Source organism: Dromaius novaehollandiae, chromosome 3 (assembly GCF_036370855.1).
Source record: "Dromaius novaehollandiae isolate bDroNov1 chromosome 3, bDroNov1.hap1, whole genome shotgun sequence".
Classification (NCBI taxonomy): Eukaryota; Metazoa; Chordata; class Aves; order Casuariiformes; family Dromaiidae; genus Dromaius; species Dromaius novaehollandiae.
Window position 1 is genome coordinate 23,314,226 of NC_088100.1, and position 23,782 is coordinate 23,338,007.

At 37.9% G+C, this 23,782-nt stretch overlaps 1 protein-coding gene across 4 annotated transcripts in view; it reads left to right on the plus strand.

Moving 5' to 3' along the window:
• DLGAP2 (DLG associated protein 2) overlaps positions 1 to 23,782 on the plus strand; it is a 467,574-nt gene that overhangs the window by 393,563 nt on the left and 50,229 nt on the right. For all 4 annotated transcript variants that reach the window (XM_064508530.1, XM_064508531.1, XM_064508532.1 and 1 more), the window contains 2 exons: positions 12,575 to 12,722; positions 16,581 to 16,800. In XM_064508530.1, the coding sequence (XP_064364600.1) occupies positions 12,575 to 12,722; positions 16,581 to 16,800 (368 nt within the window). The remainder of the gene's footprint in view (positions 1 to 12,574; positions 12,723 to 16,580; positions 16,801 to 23,782) is intronic.

Sequence of the window (23,782 nt, forward strand, 5' to 3'; positions counted from 1 at the left end):
TAGCTTGTTTATCAGGGTGGAGAGAGCTAATACACAGAGATAAAATGGTGCTTATACTCCCTTAGTCCTCTGCATGAATGGACAGTACAGCTCAGAACTGAGTTCTGAAAGTACACCAGTAAACCCGTGATATAAATACTGATTTTTTCAGTGGTATGAAAAGATGCATAGGCTGCAATGCATATATACGTGGGCTTCATGAGTATAAGCATAATTTTTTATCACAATCTTGCACAGAATAGAATGACAATTAAAAAAGGCTTCACTTAACATTCAACAAACCTTTGATATGTTACATGCCTCTCCTCTGAGTTTTATCAGGTACCTTTGCAGAATTGTTTTTTCAATTTAAAATGTTTCTATTTTGAAAAAAGTAAGTGGCCTCTATTTTTTGTTTCGTGTTGTTCAAAAATGTTTCCTCAGCAAATTGAACATTAAAAATTCATAAACAATAAAAATGCATATTCATATTTGAATAAATAATTGTATTTAGCAACATACATGTAATGTAACTGATTTAACAGAACCATTAACATTCTGAATTCATTCCTTTTAAGTAACTCTTGGAAAGGAGTATGTTTTCATGCAAGAAGGAATAAAAAAGAAGTACTGGGTCTGACCACTGCTATTTTTTGAAAATGGTGGCAGGAGGGCATGGACCCAGGCTCTGACATTTGATCTCTACATCTGTGAAACCGTTAGCACAGCTAGCATGATCCCTGGTCCGCTTTCAGCCTAGGCCAGCTGGCTCTCTGCTATGTAGCTCCCAGACAAATTTCAGGGATTAGCCTGTTTAGTTGCAGCCACCCTTTCCATATGGTAAGAAAGTTATACTGTACAGGTCAGTCAGCCAAATGGTCGGAGAATGGAGCTGGGTTATTTCTGAGTACAGATACAGCCAAAGTGACTCAAATTTTGGTGGCTTTTTCAAAAATCAAATGCCTCTAGATACCTACATTTTACTCTCTGAAGATGAAGATATTTTAACTCTTTCTTTGTGAGTGCTGTTTCAAAAGAATAAGAAGTAGGATGTTGCACTACTTGCTATTATAACATCAGGTGAAGGACCAGTGTAATCCATTATTATAAAATTGCATTTGAGTGAAATATAATACAATAAAGGTTGCTGTTGGGGAGATGGGACAGATGCTTGAAGCTGCCCGCAATCCAACTTTTTGCTTTCTTGAGATAGTGCCAGCATTCCCATTTATTGTGGAAATTATCTTGACTCCCACTTGTCAGGGGATAAAAAAAATACAAAATGTTTTTCACAGAATCACAGAATGGTTGAAGTTGGAAGGCGCCTCTGGAAATCATCTAGTCCAATCTCCTTGCTCAAGCAGGGTCACCTAGACTTTGTTTTATGATTAGACACACAAAAGCTTTTGAATGTCAGATTTGGGATCCTATAGACAGATCCTATAGGCCTTTCCAAGATGAAATGCAAACCTTTTCAGTTGTCCATTGTTTTCTGCTGCTGGGGATGCAATTGAACTGTGTTGGAGCTGGTAGGCCCTTTCATTTGCAGTAAAGGTCAAAACAGCCTGGAAGCCTGACCCACATGATCTCTAAGGGTATCCCTCCAACCTAGTAAAGTTATGTGCAAGGCGCTGTCTAGATTGAATGTCATTTCTCTGTATTTGTGACAAACAGCTAAAAGCAGGGCAAAACTGCCAGATAGGCTGTGTTCCTGAAAAGAAAGCTGAAAATAAAAAAGAAAATTTGGGGCTAGGTGATGGAACAAACTTTCTAACTATGACTGAAGACAATGTTTCAGTTATTTGGTGCTTCCTGTATTCAGAAGATAATATAGAGCTTATGTAAATGAACAGGATAGCACTGTAGAAAGAGCAAGTTCCTTTATCAGTATCTCCTTTTTGAAGTGTCATGAAGGACTCCGAAAACTGCTTAACTATTGAATCAAAATGGGTAACAGCGGCATTTAGCCTGGAGTTAAAACATTCTGTTTGAAACTATACTTATTTCACTCATGCAAATGAATAATCCTGCTGTGCTGAAGTTTTCCATTGTGCTCTGAAGTAACTCATGGGAAACTAGATGCTGAAAACATGAAGATGAAATAGGTTAAGCTACAATAAAATAAAAACAACATCGGCAATATGTACTTTTGTTTCCTGATCCTCTAATGGCAGACTTTACTGTGGCAGCTGGTACTCCAGATACCTTAAGTTTATGGCTGAGCAGGCAGAAAGACATGTAAGCAGATAGATAGTATAAAAATGTAGTGTTTCAAATTGGAGAGAAATCTGTCATAATACAAATGATTTGGTGGACTAACACAGTACAGTACCAGTGATGCTTTGGTTTATCTTGACTATATTCTCCATTTAAGCCTCTGGCAGGTTTTGGCCTCTATACGGAAATGAGCGTCTTGAGTCATCTTCACTATACTGACAGCCATATTCCTCTCAAATGTTTGTAACCTCCTCTGCATTGGATGTTATCAAAGCCCATAGCACGCTTGCAGAACTCAGTGTCTGCTTACATTTCAGCAACTGTATTTCACAATCTGATATCTCAATGCAAGACCACTTCCATCAGTACTTTAAGCTAATATGTCTAAGTATGACTTGAAATGGTTGAGCCACAAGTGCATCCTGGGCTTATGGTGAACCAAATTAATGCACTGATTTGAGTTAAAACTAACCTTTCCCCGCTTTCCCCTTTTCAGGATAGAAGATAGCATTTCTCTGTGGCCATACTAAGTTATCCTGACTTAAAAAATATGTGGATTATGGCCTAAGCCATATCCACATGTTCTATTCTGCAGACTCCATAATAGCGATAGAAATGTTGCCAAAGGGCCAAAGCACACAGCAAGGGGATTAAAATGCTACAAGAAGATCTGCCATAGCTTATCTGCCAGAGCTCTTGGGTCAGCAGGAAGTCTGGGACAGCTTAGGATCCTCTAAGACATGTGAGAAATCTCCATTTACAAAAATTCTTACCATTTGTAACTTTTAATAGCATACTTACGTGAGAAAGTGAAAACAAAATGAGCAGTTTGGAAATACTGCATGAAGCCAAATCTCTGTTCTTTCATCCATCTTTGCCCTGATAGTGCCAACATCGTATCCTTTAGTGATGGACAAATTTGTAGCCTTTTCTCCTAGTGAAATACTGTTTGTTAAGTGCAGAGAGAGAAATCTTGACATTACAGGCTGGAGATGAGAAAGTGAGAGAGAGAGTGAGTGTGTGTGTGTGCGCGCGCGTAAGAGAGGTAGGTGCTGCAAAACCTTCACAAATTGAGATTTAAGTACAGATTCCTTGCTAGAAAAGTTAATGTAATATTTCAACGGTATCTGTTGCTGCACATCAGTGCTGCAAACCTTTTTTTTCGTTTCTAAGAGTAAATTTCAATTTATTCTTAAATCTCCATCTGCATTTTAAAGTAGGAATAACTTAGAAGCCACACCTGAGGAATATTTTCAATAGAGGAGATGGAAAAATCACTAGAAAAGTAACCCTCATCTTTTATATGCTTTTTATTTATCTTTGGGTTGTTTTTTTTTCTCAATCTCTAAAAAGCCTCATTACACACTTCATTAGCAGCTTTCTGAGGCCCTATAGTGCTGCAGTGCTCAGAGCCTCTGAGGGGTGAAATTGGAGATTTACTGAAGAGAGTTTGAGGGCTAATTACAAAGCCTTATCAACTAATAAGGCAATCAGTGGGCCACTGGCACAGTGATAGTGTTCTCTGCTACAGTCAATAAGATTGGGGTTAGATTAGTCCACAGGGTTAAGAGGGAATGCTGATGAAGGGCAGCTAGTCATCTGGCTACCTAGGAAGAATCTTTTTGGGGGCAAGAAGAAGGTCCCCATCCCTTCCTCCTTTGCCGAATAATAGGAAATGCTTTTAAGCAATGTAAGGCACTGTGTTCCCTTAGAAGCAGCGGTTGTCTTTCACCAGTGTCCCTTTGAAACCCAGTGAGTGATTGAACCCATATCTTCTGTCTTAAAGAATACCAGCTTTATATTGTAGGGCTGAATTGTATTACTCTGGATTGGGTACAGAAAGGGGACTCAAAGGGTCTGACCAAAGTGCAGAGTCTTCTCAGAAATAAAACAGCCTTTTGTCAGAAAGATACAATTATGTGATGGAGTGCAGTGAAAATGCAGTAAGATTCAGGCCAGTGGCACAAGCACAGGAACTGAGACTTGAGAGCAAATGTGTTTCTGTTTTTATAGTAAAGTGCCTGTTCATTCCTACTTTCCCTAAATATGTATAATATATATATTATATAAATATAGTATATAATATATATAATATATATATAAAACTTTTCACATGAAAGGCTGGATCAAGATCTGTTTGGCTCATTTGTTTATTTTATAAAAAGTAAATGAAGCCAAAAAGTTTATATGTAAAAACACTCTCTGCTTCGGGCAAAGATTTGAAAAATAAGGTGCTTTTGGTTAAAAAGCAGAAATTACATATATATTTCCATTTCTCCCACTTATACTCCAATTTTTTTTAGAAATTACGGTCTCATCTATATCCTCACTACAGTATGGGAAGATCCCTTATTTGCTTAAGTTCTATTGACTTTAATGGAATCACACGCATGTTTAAATGAAGCTCATGCTCAGATGCTTTACTGAATTGTAATAGTCTGCAGTCTACATTTGTTTTGTCTAGTTATGGTTTTATGCATACACATAAATGTGCACATGTAGCAAGTAAAAGGAAAAAAAAGTGGAATAGCTCCCTGGAGAACATAATGAATGCCCCAATTCTAAAAGGGATTTAGGCACGTAATATTAAATCCAATATTTAAGTTCTGCTTAGATCCTGAGATCCATTTACTGACCTGCTACATGATGCTTTAAATGCATCTGAGTTTCTGCAGTAACATCTGCCTAAGTTTTGTTGTTGCTGACCAGCTCACTGTCTAATTCCGAAGGCAAGCTCAAAATAGGATACTGGGAAAAGACTTTTAGGGTTAGCTGTATGTGCACATCTGTCACCTCTTACAAACAATAGCTGTGAGTTCAGATTTCCCAAATGAGACCTTTTTTATTACATCCACATTCTTCATGATTTGGAGTACAGGCGTGATTGCGCCTACATCCTCTGTATCTTTGCAAAGAGTGACCAAACCGTCAGACTGTTGATATATTCTGGATGATTTCCTCTCATTCACTTCTGTTTCGTGTTGCACAAAATCCCTAAATAGTTAACAGTGAGAAAAGTTCTCTCTGCATTCTGGTAGATGTGGCACCTGCAAGTTGTGCAGTCAGATCAGGTTCTTCTGAAGTGAGAAGGGGAACAGAAGATGTTTTGAGAATACATCTCCAATCTGCTAGATGAGATCTTTATCCCTAGTTACCTCATGTTCCTCTTTCTGAGAAAGCTCTAACTTTGGTGTGTAACTAGAGGATGGGTTACCAAGATGCAATAGCAAAATAGACAAATGAGATAGATGTAGTTAGGTATTTAATGCTTTGAACTGATGGGCTTTAAACTCTAAATTCTGGTTTCATAAAGGCATTTAGGAGCCTAAATCCTGCTGAAGCCATGGTCCTGATGATTTTAATAGGGTGTTGTCTCCTCAGTACCTTCTTGGATTTAGTCTTAAGGAATTTTAGAATGATTTAGCAGAATAAGCCTCAAACTAAGAGTTACCGAAACTTGGAGGCTTAATCCTAGCAAAAATCAGTAGAGGTAAGTTTCTAAGTTACTTATAAACTCTTGAAATGTCATACCTATGATAAGCAAAGATGAGTCATAAGAGTAAATTAAATGAGAAGTGAAGTATTGGTGTCACTAGTGCCTAGAGACTTTAGGCAAAACAAAACAAAACAAAATTATTTTTGAAAAATTATATGACTAAAGCCCTAGCTATAAAAATCCATAATTAAATTCTATTGGGTGTATTCCTTGGGATGATGGTGTTACAGAGTTAAGAAAGCATCTGTTTTCACTGAAATAATAAAAGACCTCATTTTCAATCCAGTGATTAGCAGACATTTCACAGGGAGGGAAGCAACAGTCTGTAATAAATCAAATGTTCAATATCTCTCAGGTACCTTTCTAAAAGGAGGTGATAGGTCAGTAGTGAAACATATAAGCTTTTTAAAAAATTAATTTGCCCCAAATTCTGATATCTATCCCTGATCAAAGAGAAGCTCCAGTGTGACAAAGATTAGAAAAGAAACTCTTTGCTACAGATAAATTCACCGGATTTATGTGTACGTTCAGTATTTCAAAGAACCAGACTTACTGTGCTGTTCCTAGGGGAGCATCAGATTTAATGTCTATACTCTGAGTTCTCCAATGGACTGCACGCAGGCACATCTGTGTCCCTATGCAGAGCTCTTTGACTGCAGCAGGGATTCACAGAGACACAGTATGACTTCAAGCTGCTATACAATGCCACTGCTAGCTAAGTTTAATCATTAGATTCTGGTCGATGAGCTATTTTATGTACCTACAAAGACATGGTTAAGATAGATTTAGATAGAGAAATGAATATCCATTGAAATGCAAATCTTTCAATAAAACAGGTTTTGATAACTTACACTACCTTGCTAATCCTAATGCACCTGCCTTTTAGATGCCCAAGATGAATCCTTTTACAAATTTTATCTTTTTTGTCCCAGAATGATACTTCTGAATTGCATATACTGATTTAAACAGAGGTGATTGTACTTGCTTTAAAGCTCCCATTCATTCTTAGATTTTTCTTTTGACAAATGCAGGGATGATCATGAAAAATAAGAAAGTACAACTTTAGAATATTACAATTCTGAAAATTAATTTGATGGAAAAAGGACTTTCTTTATACTTGATACTCCCTTAACAAAGGGATAGACCCCTTCAAAATCAGAAGGTGACTTTCTTGCTGTAACTTGTAGAGGCAGGGAGTCAGGATTTGAAAAAAGATTTTAATTCACTTTTGGTACCTTCTTGACCCAGGGGTGCACTGGTGGCTGAACATTTGTAAGAGAACAGATACTCTGGGGAGTAATCACTATTTTGACTGTGTGCGAATAGTCCAAGGAATGATCTTGGCAAGTAGATCACGTTGTTGTGATCATGTACATGCTTTATTTTTTTTAAGAAAAAAAAAGGTATTAGCTCTATGCTAAAGTGTATGATACCAGTCAATACAAGCAAAAATACAAATACAAATACAAGCAGTCAAAAGAAAAATATGCATGATAGAGGTTCCCTTCTCAGGACTCATACGCTGCATGTTCTCACTAGAGTTGTCTTGACTGTCAAGTACTGCTGTACAGGAATACAAATTTGTAGGGGGAAGTCAGGGGTTTTTTATTTTGTTTTGTTTTGACCTTGGCTTAGCTAGAAGACCATATCAGCTCTTTCCCCTAAATCTGGCATTTCAGGGTGTCCTGAAAGTGATCCCACATTGTTGCACTATCATACATAACTTTTCACCAAATTTCAAAAAAAAATTGTCTTCTGCAGAACATCCAGTGGCTGTATAAGGGCACAGGACAATATTGTGTTGTAATTCTTGCTTATAGTAATACTAGTCATAGAGTGATGACACAGACTTCAGGAAACAAGCCACAGATGATCCTGGGTGTTCATCAGCATTTGAACACAGTGATGACTAAGCATGAGCTCAGCGGTACACAGAATAGCATACTTCAAGTGAGTGGTGCAAAGTACTGAGGTACCGACCACAGCAGGACTGCCTCAGATCCCCTCAGCACTACATGCTGGAGTTGATGGACCATTTCAGACACATTCCATGGTTATAAACTTTCTAAAAGTTATATAAAACAATAGAATTTAGGAAAAAGAATGAAAAAAAGTTATTTACTGTCCACCTAAAGTAAGCATCTTGCTTCTTCTAAAGATACATGGTTAACAGCAGAGGAAATAGATGGCTAAATAATAGATGGCTAAAGATGAGGAAGTAAGGGGTCTTTCCCCAGCAGTAGTTAATGCTTGATTGCAGTTATTAGATTAGCTTACATGGTTGTTCCATTCATTAAAGCACATTCTTAATAGCTCTCTAGTTCAAAAAGTCTTGTTCTCTCCTGCCAAAATGGGATAAGTGGGGAAAAAGATAATGGCATGTAAACATGCTCTTCCATCTCCTGAAATCTCTTGGCAAGTGTCATGTAATGCTTTTTGATTGCAATATAAGTAAAGCTAAACTTGCTCCTGCATTTTTGCTCTACTTGGTTCTGTGCAAGGTGACTACATGAGATGGCAAACACAACAGGAGATTTGTCTTCTGGAGTCAAAAAAGGTGCTTGTCATTACTCTCTTTTTTTAATGCATCTTGCTGCTTTCTAGCAGAGCTACGATAACAGCTATTTCCCAGCTTTTTTTTTTTTTCCTTCCTTTTTACTCTTAAAGTTCAATCCTGGTGAGGTGTGAGCAAGTACAAATGTTTTTTTTCAAGCAGAAGGTGAGGATTTTGTTTTTGTGAATGATGAAACAATGTCTCCCAGTGAGAGAGCAGAATTAGCTGGCTGCAGCAGCCCATGAGAATGTGAGGTGGGCTCTGCTGACAGATGGGAACATTAGGGGTACTTTTGAAATCTACTGAGGACAAAAAGAGGAGAAGAGGACAAATACTGGCTTCTGTGTTGGGGTATTGGAAGCTCTGGAGTAGAACTGAGAGGGGTCTAGAGAGGAGGAAGCATTAGGATCTGGGGTGGTCAAGAAGGAAGGTGAGCTGGATTCAGGGGGACTGGTATAGCTCTGGGGCTGCAGGAAGCTTTTGGAGAACACTGGTTGGGCATTTGAGGTCTGGATACAGGAGTCAGAGGCTTTGCAGAAAAGTAAGAGGCTTTGCAGAAAAGTAGAGGGCTGCAGTAAAAAGAAGGCTGTGATGCAAGATTCCCAGAAACCTCTAAGCGGGACCCCAGTTTGGGCTGCTGTCCCTTCCCTTATTCTTTGTCTGTTTTTTGCTCTTGGAATATGGGACCTAACATCTTTCCCAGTCACTTGATACCTGAAATGCCTAAAACCAGACTACCCCAGATAAACATGTTGTGCTGTTGTTCACTTTAAGCAGTTATAACATGGTACTTTGTCTTCTTTTAACATGCTCAGTCCACCTGCTGAGTACTGGAAGTGTTGCTGCAAATTTAGCCATCTTCACTGGGACTCCTAAACCTTTCTTCTTAGAGTAGAAGTTCTTGAGGTCTGCAGGGTCATAGGGCTGTTGAACATGGGAAGTCTGAGACTGCCTCATTCCCAAAAGCTTCTCTAGACTTTGAGCTTTGCTTGCTCACAAAACACATCTCATCGACTTTAAGCACCTCCTCCTCACTGCCCTGAACTTCCTCTGAAGCCAGTGGAAAAGGGAAAGCAACTCTAGACAGCAAATAAACTTTTATGTGAGAATCCACTCCTAAGAACTTGTCCGTTTAGAAAAGCAAATGTGAAGAAGACTGACATACCAATTTTTTTTCCTATTAGTCTTCCTCTCTTTCCATAGTACCAGACCTTGGGAGTCACCTCCTTAATTTTAATGTGTATTTGTTCTGTGATACCGGACATGAACTGTCAAACCAGCTCAGGTGCTCAGGCTTGTCTTGCCCTTCATCGATGGTCAGCTGAGATATAAGATCATGTGTTACAGAACATAGAATAAAATTATTTTCTTTTATCAAAGTGATAGAGCAGTATTTTTTTGGAAATGAAAGTCAAGAGTTTTGTTCCTGTGCTCACAGATAGTGTGGCTGACATTAAAAAGCCAGCATTTACCAATGTCACATGGAGTGTTGTATTTTGTTGACAAGCATGACAGTTCCTTGAGCAGATAATGATATTTGAGAGCAATTTCCTTATGTAACTGTTGTGCCTATAGTGTTTTAGTTCTGGATCATGGTAGTAGCAAGATCATCATTTTTTTCAGGCACTGAGACATTTATCCTAGAGGATTAATTTGAGTGTGTATTGTAGAAATGAAAAACAATCATTTCTTTTTATCAGCAAGAAAGTTCAAAGTATTAATTGAATGGATATGAAATTACTTTTACAGCATAATATATGTAGCATTTCTTTTATTCAGCTACAGTCCTTTAAATAAATTGCTCTCCTCTGATAAGTGAAAAATTATTTAACTACCAGGTAATGTCCAAACTCATCCATCAAAACTCAGCTGCTTAGTAGTACCATGGTATATTGGGCTTCTTTCCCTAATAAAGTATTGCTGTAGAAATTGTTGATTATAGTTAATGATAGCAATACCTCATAAGGATCTTAGATTGTTAGAGCATTACTTAGCAAAGAAGCCAGTTATTAGGAGCCAATCCTAATTAATTTTTAAGTAGTTTATAAAACAATTTATTTCTATTGCCTCGTTCTTTTCCTTATGTGGCCTCTGAAAATCCTATGTTTTCATGGAGAAACCCCGAATTCCTCTTTCACAAACTGTTTCAGAACTCAGAATCTAAGAATTTTTGCCACCCAATGACAAGAGAGGGTCCAGAGGGGACTCATCTGTTTCAAAAAAAAAAAAAAATTAACAATACTGGACAGATTTAGTAAAGTATATGCAAAGAGTCAGGACTTGTCAAAGCAGATGACAGTCATCAGCCTGCTGCTTATAGAGGAAAGGAGGTTTACTTCCATCTAACACCTCAATACAGAGAGGGAGGCTCTGTGCTGCTTTGGCTAATCTATTATATTTGTCCTCATACCTATGGCAGCAAAAAATACTGCTACAATTCTTCTTTTCATCATCTAAAACCAAATTAGACCCACTGTCAGAGAGCTGTCTTAATCTGCAAATCACTTGGACTTTGTAATGACTTAATTAACCTATGTTCACATGCCTGCATCAATCTCATACATTTTGATTTTGTTTTTAGTAGTTAGAGCAGAGTTTCTGCATACTTTACTGCTGTCTTGAGGCTGCAAAGATCCATGGAAGGCACTGAAAAAAGTCAAGAAAAAAAATGTTTGTCCTTCAGGGAAATTTCTCAAGAATTCAAAAAAAAGTCTGTCTTGCACCAAGATGAAAACAAAACAAAACCTGTCTGTATTTCTTTTTTTTTTTTTTTGGGGGGGGGGGGGGGGAGAAGTAGCCCATCTTAAAGACCCAAATACCCCAGCCATTAGCAGATTCATTGAGGAAGTAAGGCTACGTCTATGCTGAGCCTGTGATGGCCAAGTCGGGAGAATGCATGGGAGTCTTTGAGAACAGATCTCACAAATAAAAGGTCAGAGGGTCTGTACATTCCATCTGCTCACGGAGCTGGTGGTGTGAGGGATGCTGGGTTGACTCACCTGTCCGAACTCACAGAACATGGCCACACAGGGAGGTGGAGCGCAGCATAACTTGCTGTCTTTAGTCAGATCCATGCTAAAGGGCTTGAGATTCCTCTCTGAGTGCACTTCAAAGATTGCTTCAAACCCGGCCCAAACTCAAGTTTGTGTCCATCTAGTGAGGAAGGCTGATGTGTCCTTCCTCAGACATTGGCCCATGTTCATGCTCAATGTATCGTAAATATAGTCTAAGAAACAAGGTCCTGGTTTGTGCCTCATTCTGAGCCAGGAGTTGAGCCTGTGGTCTTTCTCATCTGCTGAGTGCCCTGGCCCTTCTGGAGGAGAAACTTCCTCTTCCGTGGGGAAATTCCCGCCGGCTCTGGTGTGGGTCACACTGATTAATTCTGCCAGCTTGGCCTGAAATGGCAGCATTACCGATTCAACTGGCCCAAATCAGTTCCTAGCAGAAATTGTGTTTTTGTTAAACCTACTCTTAAGAAATAAATATAAGGAATACCTATTTACCACATTAAAGCCAACGTTTTCTGAAACATTCATGAATGTGTCCACTGCTGTTTAGGGAGGAGCAACATCTGACTCCTAAATCCTGATTTTCAGAGGTAATCACAACTGAATCACAACTTTATTTTTTTAAAATTCTACAGTTCTTTTCTTAGTATTATTTTTCACCTAAAGTGTCAGATAATCAATATACTTATAAAGCAAGAAGACTAACATACCTTTGCAGTGAAAGGGTACTGAAGAGGGACTGGGTGTGCTGTTAGGGTCCCAGTCTGATAAACTGGAAGATATGTTGTAAGAAGAGCATTTCTAGAGCTTGGTGCTGTTGCTCTGACTACCTTATTAATCAGTCTTTCTAGCTGAAGCACAGAATATTTTGATCTTTTGCAAATATATATCAGTCTTTTGAAGATAAAAAGTCTCCTGATGTGTAACAACTTGATGAAAAATGGATGACAAGTAACATTTTATTTATGAAGAAGCATTTTAAGTTACTTTGGTTATGCTTTAGCTCTAGTTCTTTTTCTTATTGACCTAGACATTCTCTTTTATTAAAGTTTAACATTAATAGCCAGGAGGATTGATGAGGTTTAAATATAGTAAAGATGTTTAAAACTTTGTATCATCTAGGTAGCAGAATTGCAGACAAAGTCTCTGTTTGTGTAAAATCTTTTGACAGCAAGAGATCTATGGTGCTTTATACAGAGAGAGATTTTGACCCTGGGGAATGGATTTGTGAGACTCATACAAATTATTGTCTTTAGTATCCTAATTGATTCTATCTGTAGTTTTACACCCTTTGCTTTTTTCTTCCTCTTTCCTTTGTAGTCAGAGCTACCTTCCAACTGCAAGTGACGTGCCTGGGGGTCACAACCTGGATCCCTCTGCAAACTACAATTCCCCAAAGTTTCGCTCAAGGAATCAGAGCTATATGAGAGCAGTGAGCACGCTCAGTCAGGCCAGCTGCGTTAGTCAGGTGGGAAATTCTTGTTCTAACTTTTCTTGTAGGTTAATCATAGAAACAAGAGTTGTTATTAGTGGATGCTATTAGGGTTTTTTATCTTAATATCAAACTGAGGATGCAGATTGCCAAAGCAATTCAGTTCCAATTATTAACAATGTGACCCTTGTTAATAATTTCAGGAATAACACTGAATATTAGAAGTGACACCATCAGACATAATATTTTCCTTTTTTTCATAAAAAGGTGAATATTGGTATTTTCCTTTTCAGTCTATATTAAATATTGAAATGTTTAGAAGACAGATTGAGCATAAAGTACACACTCCTAAGATATAGATTGAAATACTTATGCTCCTAGAAAGCAACGATTCATCTCTGAACTCAGTCCCTTACTCTTTTTGGGTGAAAGAATAAGTCTCATCAAATATTTGACATGTGGGGACTTCTGAAGAGACATTTTCTTTCCCGCTGGTTTTATGTTGGTTAGGTAGTACCAATTCATGCTGAAGTGAGTTCTGAAGCAGGCCTGAAGTGCCAACAGCTGCATGAGCTCTATGGATGTTCTGTTCAGCAGAGGACTTTACACAAAATTTCCAATGTTTCTAATGTTCATTTGTCATGACATTCCTTCTCTGTATTGCTTCATGACAGCTGGACCTGCCCTCTTCCCAGGCATCTGTACTTCATTTTTCTTTGTGCATTTATTGAGGCACCTAAAGGTACAATAGCTAATTATTCACAATGCTGATGTTGAAAAAACCTTTTAAATTATTTTTGTGTTCATGTACATTCAATTTGTTTTGCATGGCTATTCAGGCCTGGATTCAGCTCCTCTAACTTGAGGCTCTTAACTGAGGCAAATAAGCAGATAGGAAATCAGTTGCCTAAAGCTTCCTCTGCAGTTAATGGAGAGAAATAGTTTCTTCCAGGACAATGCACATTGTAACTGGGCTGAATAGCCCTCTGGAAGTGCATGTCGATCTCCCCTGTCACTTGAGAGCTGGGAGGGACTAGTCTCCTAATAAAGGCCATTCAGTCAAGTTCCTTAACTTATGTGGCATAAAACTAACTATAGTCTTGTATAGCATGTGTCAGAATTGGAAACGGTCAGTCATTTTCCAAACCTTTTGTTATTTTGCATAACTCCCTTGTGAAACCTGCTCTTCACATCTTTTTCTTACCTTTATTTCCATTATTCTGGTTTGGATGTTTCTGTTTTTATTACCCTCCATTTTGGGGAAAGTTTGACCAGAATTAGATCCTGCATTCAAAGCAAGTGTTGTTGGTTGTCACCTTATATAATGCTATTCTATAGAATTACTCTTAACATCTTCTGCTTTTTTGACCATCTCTGTACATGGAGATGTCCACTGAGCTGCCCATAATGCCTAACTGGTTTCAGCAGTGGTTCACATTTTTCATTCCAGTGTGCATTACCCGGAAAGATGTCCACAATGGATTTCATTTGCAGTTATATTGCTCAGTTGGCCAGTGTAATTAAGTCCTACTGGATACACTTCCTTACTTTATTTTTTCAGTCTTGACTAATCTACGTAATCTTGTGTCAACCACAAATTTTCTACCTCACTGTTCAGCTATTTCCAAATCAGTAATAAATATATTAAATAGTGTACAAAGTAAATGCATTAAAATAACAAGTTCTGAACCTTTGCTGTTTCCTGTTCTTTTTCCATGACACCATCATCTTCTCATCCATTTCTATAACAACATTTTGTACAAGCTTGGTTATTTTTAGATGCCTTTTTTCATTAGCTCCTTCCCCTTTCCCGCCTGACCAAGGGTACAGTCAAGAATGATCCTGGATTCCATATCTTGTATTTCTAATTGAAGTTTTAAAATGTTTATTTTTCTACTGTTGATGAGCACAGTTTGAAAGAATTGGTTAGGACATACAGTGTTTGTGGACTACATTACCATGAACTTCTTGATCAATGATATAGGCAAAATATTTCAGAGTAAGATTTTTTGAATCTTTTTGAGATTGCATTAGTCTACTTAACTTTATTAGAAGTACATTTTATGAAGGATAATATAATTCTTTGCAAAGTAGATTTAGTAGCCAAAATGTCTTACATAAAATTAAAATAACAGTTATTCATTATCATCAGAAGGTCTGTATGAAATTTCCATTTACTTAATCAAAATCCTGAAACATTTGGAACACTTGCAGTCATTCTGTTTCCATAATGAATAATGTACTAGAAACAGTAATAATGAATAATGTGCTTAGCAGCAATGTATAAAAAGTAATATCAACTAGATGTGCTGTTTAGTGGCGTTAAGAATTTAACTTGATATTTGTACTGATTCTGAATTCTAGCACTCTCTTTTTAAAAATTACTATCGTGAGGCCATATCAGAAGGTCTTGTATTTGTCTTGGAAATATTTAGCTTCCCATCTGGCTTTGGATAAATGCTATTTTGAGTTAATCAGACACATTCCAGAGACAGTTAGGGCCAGCTTCAGAGAAGCAGTTAAAAAAATGATTTAGGTAGAGTTTAGGCTCTCATCTTCAAAACTGCAATACGCAGTTTCCCTTTGCGAGGTTCCCTAACCCTGGCCAGCCTGCCTAAGCCCGGTTTAGCATGAAAGCTACCTAAGCATTTACAGTTTTGCATCATGCCCAACCTGCAGGCGCAGCAGGTGGATGCAGGCTCCTGGCCGAGCCTTCCGGGGAGCCAGAGCCTAGCGCTGAGATCCCCGAGGGACCCAGTCCGGTGCATATTCTCGGGACACCTCTAGCATGCTCTGACAGAGAAGGTTGCTCAGCCAACACAGCAGGAGAAGTTTTATGCTTAAAGTAATGCTGCTAAGGACAAGGCAGCAGTAGTGGCTACATCCAGTTTTTACACAGCAGTTGAATGGCTGAAGTAGTTATCCAGGAGTTTGGTTTAGGGCCCTTCGCAGCTGAATGTGGTTCAAGCATTGCTTTCTCCTCTGGCCACTTCTTAAAAAGAAAAAAATAGTGTTCTTTGCACAGTTTTTCACCTCTGTTTCAAAGAATGCTTGTTAGCGCTTTACCTGTGGAAGAGGATATGGGGGCGATGTATTACAAGAAATTGCAGTTTTATGCCCTCAGCCTCAGTTTAGGGACATAGCTTCACGGAGATGCAGGGACATCAGGGAAGTGACAGTGCTTTGCATTTGCTGTTGGCTAGCCTTGTGTCCACCATGCCTTTTCTGAGTAGTTTGCCTGAGGCAAGTAACCCTTTCTCATGCATCACATGAGGTGCCGAGCTCCTTTCCAGTGCGGATGTCACAAAGGCTGTCCATCCAGTGCTTCACCGGACATAGCGTTAGATGCAACATTTCTCAGGCTTTTTAGAAGCATAACATCCTTTGAACTCACACATTCTCAAGTAAGAGATACTTCCGAGAGCTCCCTTACTGCAAGAGGAAGAGAATGACCTGCAACACAGGCTAAATGTCCATATGACTAGTAACTTTGCTGAAAAGTGAGGACTCTAGGCAACCCGTCCTCACCTTTTGAGAGCTAATATTAGCTTAGCTGGTGTCTGTTCTCCAGTCCTGGCAGAGCACAGATTTCTGTCAGTGCAGAGTGATCTCAGATTTGTTCATTACCATTAAATCATGTATTTAATGACTGAATATGCCAAAAGATATTAAATGTAAAATTAATTTTATGGCATGTGTGATGTACTTACTATTTACCTATAAACAGCTGATGTAAGTTAAAAAATGTGAATGTGATCAGAAGGGATTACTAAATTTTAACTATTTGCTAAAACAGTTCTTCATCAATGTACAGGTGTCCATTTGAGATGTTGAGGCCGTGATGATCACAAAAAAGCAAGTCAAAAATCAAATGCATTGTTGTTGTTTATTCAGATGAGTGAAGCAGAGGTTAATGGGCAATTTGAATCGGTGTGTGAATCAGTGTTTAGTGAAGTTGAAGCTCAGGCAATGGATGCCCTTGACCTCCCTGGATGTTTCCGAACAAGAAGCCACAGTTACTTGCGTGCCATTCAGGCAGGCTATTCCCAAGATGATGAATGTATTCCTGCGATGGCATCTTCCAACATCACCTCAACTATCAGGTCAACCACAGGTAAGGAAATCTACACTGACCTTTCCACTGTTGTGCATGTGAAAATATATACTCTTGTTTTGTAAAAAGATATGTAACACTGGAAACAATTTCCCTCTGTAGTGATAATATCTGATACCAGTATTCTTAGTATTAAAGACTGTATGGTTGTGACTGCAGCTTGGAATAAGTTCTTTCTAGAGAGAATCATGTGAGCATAAATAATGGAGTTGGATTTGACCATGGCTTTGGTCTGACCTCCTTTCTTTTATACAAGTGCAAAAAAAATGAAAGTATAAATGATATCATTTAGATACTGTTAGACATTTAGATATTGTTGTCTATCAGGAAATTGATCGTCTAAATGATATCAGTTGCCCTGGCCTTAATTTAGATCTTTAAAATACCAGCAGGAAAAGAGAAGCAATATTTTAAATATTTGGTCTAAACACTTACAGAGAATTAACTTAATGGAATTAATTATTTACTTTTAACCAGTTGTATTGATACACTGAATCATAAACAGTGTGGCAACCTTCACATATGTTTGTTATTACTCATCAGTAATCGTTAGCATTCATTGTTATACCATTCATTCTTAGGATCTTTTGATATTCTTAGAGTGAATTTCTTTTCTCTTATTAGTTGTTTAATAAAGATGTTAGTTTTATTAACTTTAGAAAATTAGCATTTAGTATTGGTAGAGAAAGATTGCACAGATAGCAGTTAAAAAATGGAATCTATAACAAATACATATTCTTTATTAAGTGATTCAAATATGCTTTTATGTTTCCAAATGTATTATGTCATTTCCTGAGTATGATATTGTCCTTGCCACATACTGTTAAATTGCAGTGAAAGTTGCTCATTTACAGAATGTAAAAATTTAGCTCAAAATGTAACAAGCAAAAATACTTTTAAAATTATTTGCTTGACACATCTGTTGTGTAACAGGACAGTGGGAGCTTAGAAAGTAAGCTGAAGCTGAATAACACAAATATGCGCTTCTAGAAATAGCATAAAATGCTATTTTATCTTAAGCATAATATTTTAATTGCTATAGATAACGTTAGTGTAAAACTGGGAATTGTGGCTTCCATTAACACCCCGTCCCTTGTTCAACGGAGATGCTATCATGACATAAAACAGGACTTTGTTGCTACTTCAGAGACTAACTTTTCCTGTTTGTCATATATTTTGTAATTATTAGGAAGAAACCTTCCATAGTCAAAGAAAGTGTTAAATATCTATTTTCATGCCTGACTCTGGGTACTCAATTAGAACACTTTCAGAATTAATTTGGCAATCGACTTGATTGATTTTCACCTAAGTTGTTATAAGTTTATATGCCAGGTAAGCCCAAACATCTCATCTGAAAGGAAATCACTTTATTTTCCTTAGAGTCACAAAGCTGAATAAAATATGATATGTTTCAGAAAATAAATAGATTAGGCAGTAAATATGTTTGCATCTCAGTGTTTTCATACTTATGAAAAATGTTTGGGATTGATTAGCAGTCGCTGGTTAAATAATGCAGTTTTGAAAACTCTAAACTTCGTTTCACACATGGCTTCTTTCTCATCTCTAAAATGATTTATCAGATAGGTTTTATTACCTAAATATGTAATCTTTCTCTTTTGTTGTGGTTAGACGATACTGACATTGTGGAGAAAAAAAGATCTCAGAAAAAAGATGGTGAGAGATTTTGTCCTGAGCCAAGGCTGTTATTCCAAGCCTATGGACTTTATGCAGTTCTGCATGTGGTTCTGTATTCAAATTATTATCCTTGTGCCACTGAACACGTTTGTCCTCAGCTTCTATGTAAGACAAATATTCAAATTAGGAATATTTATCTAATTTACAAGGAGAGTAAGAATTATGTGATTCGTTATTAATTGAAATTTTCATTTGCCAAATAAGATATTGTTTATAAAACCACAGGGTAACTCTTCCATATTTCTGTCTTTAGCATTTGTCACATTGGTGGGAGATGCTTCATTTCCTATTACTACTAAAGTTCAAAAGATTTCTTACTCCTCTCACCCTGTCTGAAAATTGTAAAAGAAGCAGTTGCTTCAGCAGTTGGTATTGGCAGATATCTGACACGTATACAGACATCATCCAAATAAATGTCACAAAAGTCAAAGTTTCACATCAACCTTCAGTTCCAATTCAGTCTTTGGAATTGCTAGGAAAATTACATTAGATTAATTCTTTTTTTCCTTCTGATGTTACAAACTCTTTTGGCAAAGAAACCAAAGCAATTTCTTAGAAAATTAACAGGCATTGCAATTCAATTATTACTTGAAATTTTAGTGATATAGGTCATGAATGCTTCTTATCAGTGTTATGAAGCAATTAAATCATAACACACAGGCTCAGCTAAAAAATCAATCATGTAACTAAAAATGTAAACCCGAAACAAAAAATGCGATATTTGGTCTATGAATTCAATTATGAAACTATGGAATATATATTTACAACATGCAGTTTTCTAAAATGTTCCTAGGCTCATGAGCACCTTTTAGCAGGTAGGAAGGTAATATAATGAATATTATGTGGGACCTTACTAACAGACTCTGTTAGCAAGATTTTTCTAACAGATGGAAAACAAATGATGAATAACTAGCTCTTCTAAAGCCAGATGTTTCCTTCATAGTTTCTGTGGTACTAACGAACACATAACTTTTGCACAGACCAACGTAGTTTAATTATTTGTGGAATAGGAGTTGTCGGTCTCTGCTAGAGACTGTGCGCCAAGACGCAGGGCACTACCTGTTGCTCCAGGTGTAAATGGATGAGACGAGGGATGGCGTGCCAGAGGCAGCCTGCACAGCTGGCTTGCTGAAAGCTAGACCCGGACTCCATGTGGCCCCTGCCAAGACTGACAACATTTCCCTCTGATTAGGTCATTTCTATCCATTCTGTTTCATTTTGTACAGAGATAATGAACCCAGCAAAAAATACTACATAGTAAAAGTTACAGCCCTGAATGACAGAGCAGTCCAACCGTATCTGTTCAGACTCTGCACAGCATCTGGTTGCAGCTGTCAGATGCAAAGCTGAGAAAATACAGCTCCAGCTGCTGCTGCCTCCCACCTTGTCCCTCCACCACAGACAGCATGTAATTTCCTGAGTGGGAAGTTGCAAAGTGCAGACATCCTACTAACAGTTAATTCAAATACCCTTGTGCAATGCTGGATTGTACCATGAAAACATAACCAAGAAGGAGATCTGGAAGATCTGAACCACTCTCTGTTTTTTTGTCTTTTTCTGCGACTGCTAGCTGAAAGCAAAAGGGCTCTGTAAAACTAACTGGCCTTTTCATTTAGGACAGAACCGGAAAAAATAAAAGCAACAAATATGGTTCAGTCAGAACCAAACAAACCATTTTTCAGCTTCAGTTAGTGAAATGAAAATCTGAGTAAAAAGAACACTTTGTTTCCATTTTTGGCATTTCATGAAAACAAATGAATCAAAGAGCTAATGTGAGGATGGCTGTTCACAAACAGTTTGAGGAAAGGAGTTATGCTTGATGTGGGAAGCTCTGGTTTCGTGCTCCCTTTTATTGAGGAGGTCAACTTAGTTTTGTTACATGCCCCATATGTGGAGAGAGTACGATATATGAAATACTCTGTATGTGATAGAACATATTGGGATGTTTCCTTACAGCTTTTTTCTGTTGATATTGTTTGATTTTACCTTGATTGCTGAAATACTTACTGAGCTAGAATGAGACTGGAGCTAGCAGTTAGGATGGTCTGTTGTGAAGCAGAACTTGTTAAAATCCCTCTTCTAAGTGCGACAGAGAGTAATGGGAATTTGCATCTTTAGCCATCCAACTGAATATCCTAAACACCATGTTATTGTATATTTAGATGTGGAGGACACACTCAGTTTCTCCTGATAGCATTATCATACTTTGGATAAAACACTTTCAACTTCATTGAGAGAGAGACTGCTGCTTTAGCCCACTGCTCAGGACATTCACCTGGCAGGTGGGATATCTGCTTGGTGAATATTGCTTTTACATTCAAAGTGAGACAGCTTCCACAGAAGAAAATGGAAATATCCTATAACGCAGGAATTGAAGCACTCTGCTGAGAGGTAGGAAATCCTTCTCCCATCAAAGAGAACTGAACATGTGACCTAACTTCTCTAGCTTTTAGGCTAATGAATAGAAGAGAGCATCAATACCAGTTTCTTAAAACTAGCTAACATTTTTCTGAAACTCAAATTATTTGGCTACAACAAAGCCTGTACTTTTTGATGAATTGACTAATGACCAAAAAAAAAAAAAAAAGCTCTAGACTTCCGCACAATGAGAATTGGGTCATGGTACATAAAAGCATCCTGGATTTCTTCTCCTAATGTTAAATAGTCAGTTCAAGATCACTTGGATCCCCCACTGCTGATTTCAGAGGATGTAGTTACTAACTGTAAGTGGCCAGTACGCTCCATTACAATTACTCATTTCTTTTTATTTCTAGAAAATGTAGTGTAATGCAAACCTTTAGTATCAGTTATATGCAACCCTTTTCAGCTAATTCATACTAGGTGACTCTAGTATATTAGTGCTTACTGAAGAGCTGGCAAAAAGATGAGACATTTGTCTCATCAGACAATTGTCTTTTTTTTTAATTTTGCTTTTCTCAGCCAGTAGGACTCTGCTTGGCAAGAGTAAACTTAAGAGAATTCCGCATTTACTGAACTATTGAGCAGTAATTCCAAAACCAATTAATTCAAACAAGATCACATTGCATGAGGGAGCTTTCAATTACAGCTCAGAATGCCTGAGGAATTGCAGGTTTCCTTTCTCCTGATTCAAAGCCATTTTCAGCTTTCCATTTCTGAAGTAAGGGGCTATGTAGGGTGAATTTTTAGAGTGCGGATTTGATATTTATCCACAAAAATGTCATTGTCAGTAAGGGGACCGCATGGTCATGTACCTGTAGACATAATGACATGAGAATATCTATTTTATCTAGTGGCTGCACAGTAGTTGCTAGTACTGCTATATGTAGTACTGCTGCATAGCACAGCACTGCAGAATTCCAAAAGGACTGATTTTCTGGTTGCTGTTGGAACACTAACAGCATTTGTTATACTTTTTTTCGAAAGATATGAGGACACTAAGTACAGACTAAATTAGAAGACATAGATTGTCATAGGGATTCTGACTATGCAATACAAACTTGTTGCGGTGCTGTTGTGGTTGTAATACTCTGTCCTTGAGCACTATCTGTATATATTCAAGATCAGAAAAAAAGCACTCCTAAATTCTTAAAAGAAAAAGGAATTATGATCAATAAATACATGATTTTCTTTCAGTTTTTCAAGAATAAGATACTTATCAGGCATCTGCTTGTATCTTGTTAATCTAGTGCAATATGGCTAGGAAAATCCAGCCAAACAGAGGAAAATGAATGCATGAAGTAATATCTCCAAAATTTATGTTCTCTCTATACAAAGAATGGAAACAAATGCAGAGTCTTTGAGGTTATTATTGGTATCCATTGCTAAATAATAGTTTACAGCAGTGTCCACTATAAGTATATTTAAACCCCCACAAAACTTAATTTCGAATAAGATATAGAAGGCTGTTTTCTTAATTATAATTTTCCCATTGACTTTGTTTAATTACTGTTGGGGCCCCGTGGAATTATCTGGCACTCTAATTCTCTGCAGGAAACATAACATATATCTGTGGGAGCACTTGGGGATCCTGAGTTATTACTTTGATGCTGTGCCAACTTCTGTGCATATACTGTGAGAATAAATTTTATACTAACAAACGATGAGCCCAGTTCTACTCTTGGATATGCACACATCATTTTCATTGCTCTGAGTGTATCTGGGGGGAATAATTAGTCTCTAATTCTTTTAAATATACTATTCTCCTCCTTTGCTGACACCGTGGTCAAGCAGCAGTTCTACATTATGGAAGTGGTCCAGGGAGTCACTGGGATGAAGGTGACACAGGCCCTTTGGTTTGAGGAGTTCAACACAGGATGGCCAACGGGCTGCTGTAACTCTTCATAACTCTGGGATTCCCTGAGATCAGAGAAAGGCTGTGCTAATCGGGGCTGTCTGGCTGCCTGGCTTCTTCAGGCTGATGAGGCGTGCAAAACAGTTGGAGCAGTAGCCAGGAGCTTTTTACAATTTTCATTCTCTTTGGTACAGATGATCTGCAGAGGCAAAGATAAAAAATGAAGTGCCTGCCTTGCATCTGTGGTTAGTTTTAAAAATGTGTAATGACTGTCTTTCCTATGCTCCTGCTGTTCTGTGCTTGACATAATTCCTCCGTAACCTATTAGATTTGCCAGACAGCTGGCTCTTTTTTTTATTAAAAAGGACACCCATGCTCCCTTCCCTGGAAGAATTTGGCTTCAAAGCTGCTCTGTGAGATCAGTTTTCACAGTTTTCTCAGTTTCATTTTCCAAATGACATTATAAGGAAAAGAAAAAAGAAAAGTAAGAGCAAAAAAAGAAAGAAGAAATCATACAAGGAAGGGGATTCACTGCTCAGGTGTGTGAAGCCTTCCTGGAAAGATAGAAGCTAATAGCAGCAAAGATAAATTTCAGCCCAGCTATTTAGCTAGAGTCTGCCAGAGGGTTTTGTCCTTAGGGGGGTCGGCATGGCAGTGGGAAACTCACAGGGCGGGTGAGCCTTGCCTAGCTGAAATGTTCCTAGGGCTTCCTTTTACATTGCCAGGACCCTCTCCTGGCAATGCTTCTCCTTCTCTGTTCCTCAGGGAATGGAAAAAGCCTCTTAAGGAATCTTCTCAGAAGCTCTGCAATTATCCAATCCTGTTTTTTTAGAGAAGTGTATGTCAGGAGCTGTAACACTGACATGTCCCCTGGAAAACCATGCTTTCTGTGCTGGGTATAGAGAGCTTGTTTTGATTGTGTTTTGGCAAGAGCTTTGTACTAGTTCAGATAAAATATTTCATCCATCAGGGGCTCAGTTCATCAGTTAATATAAATAAGCCTAGTATTCTTGA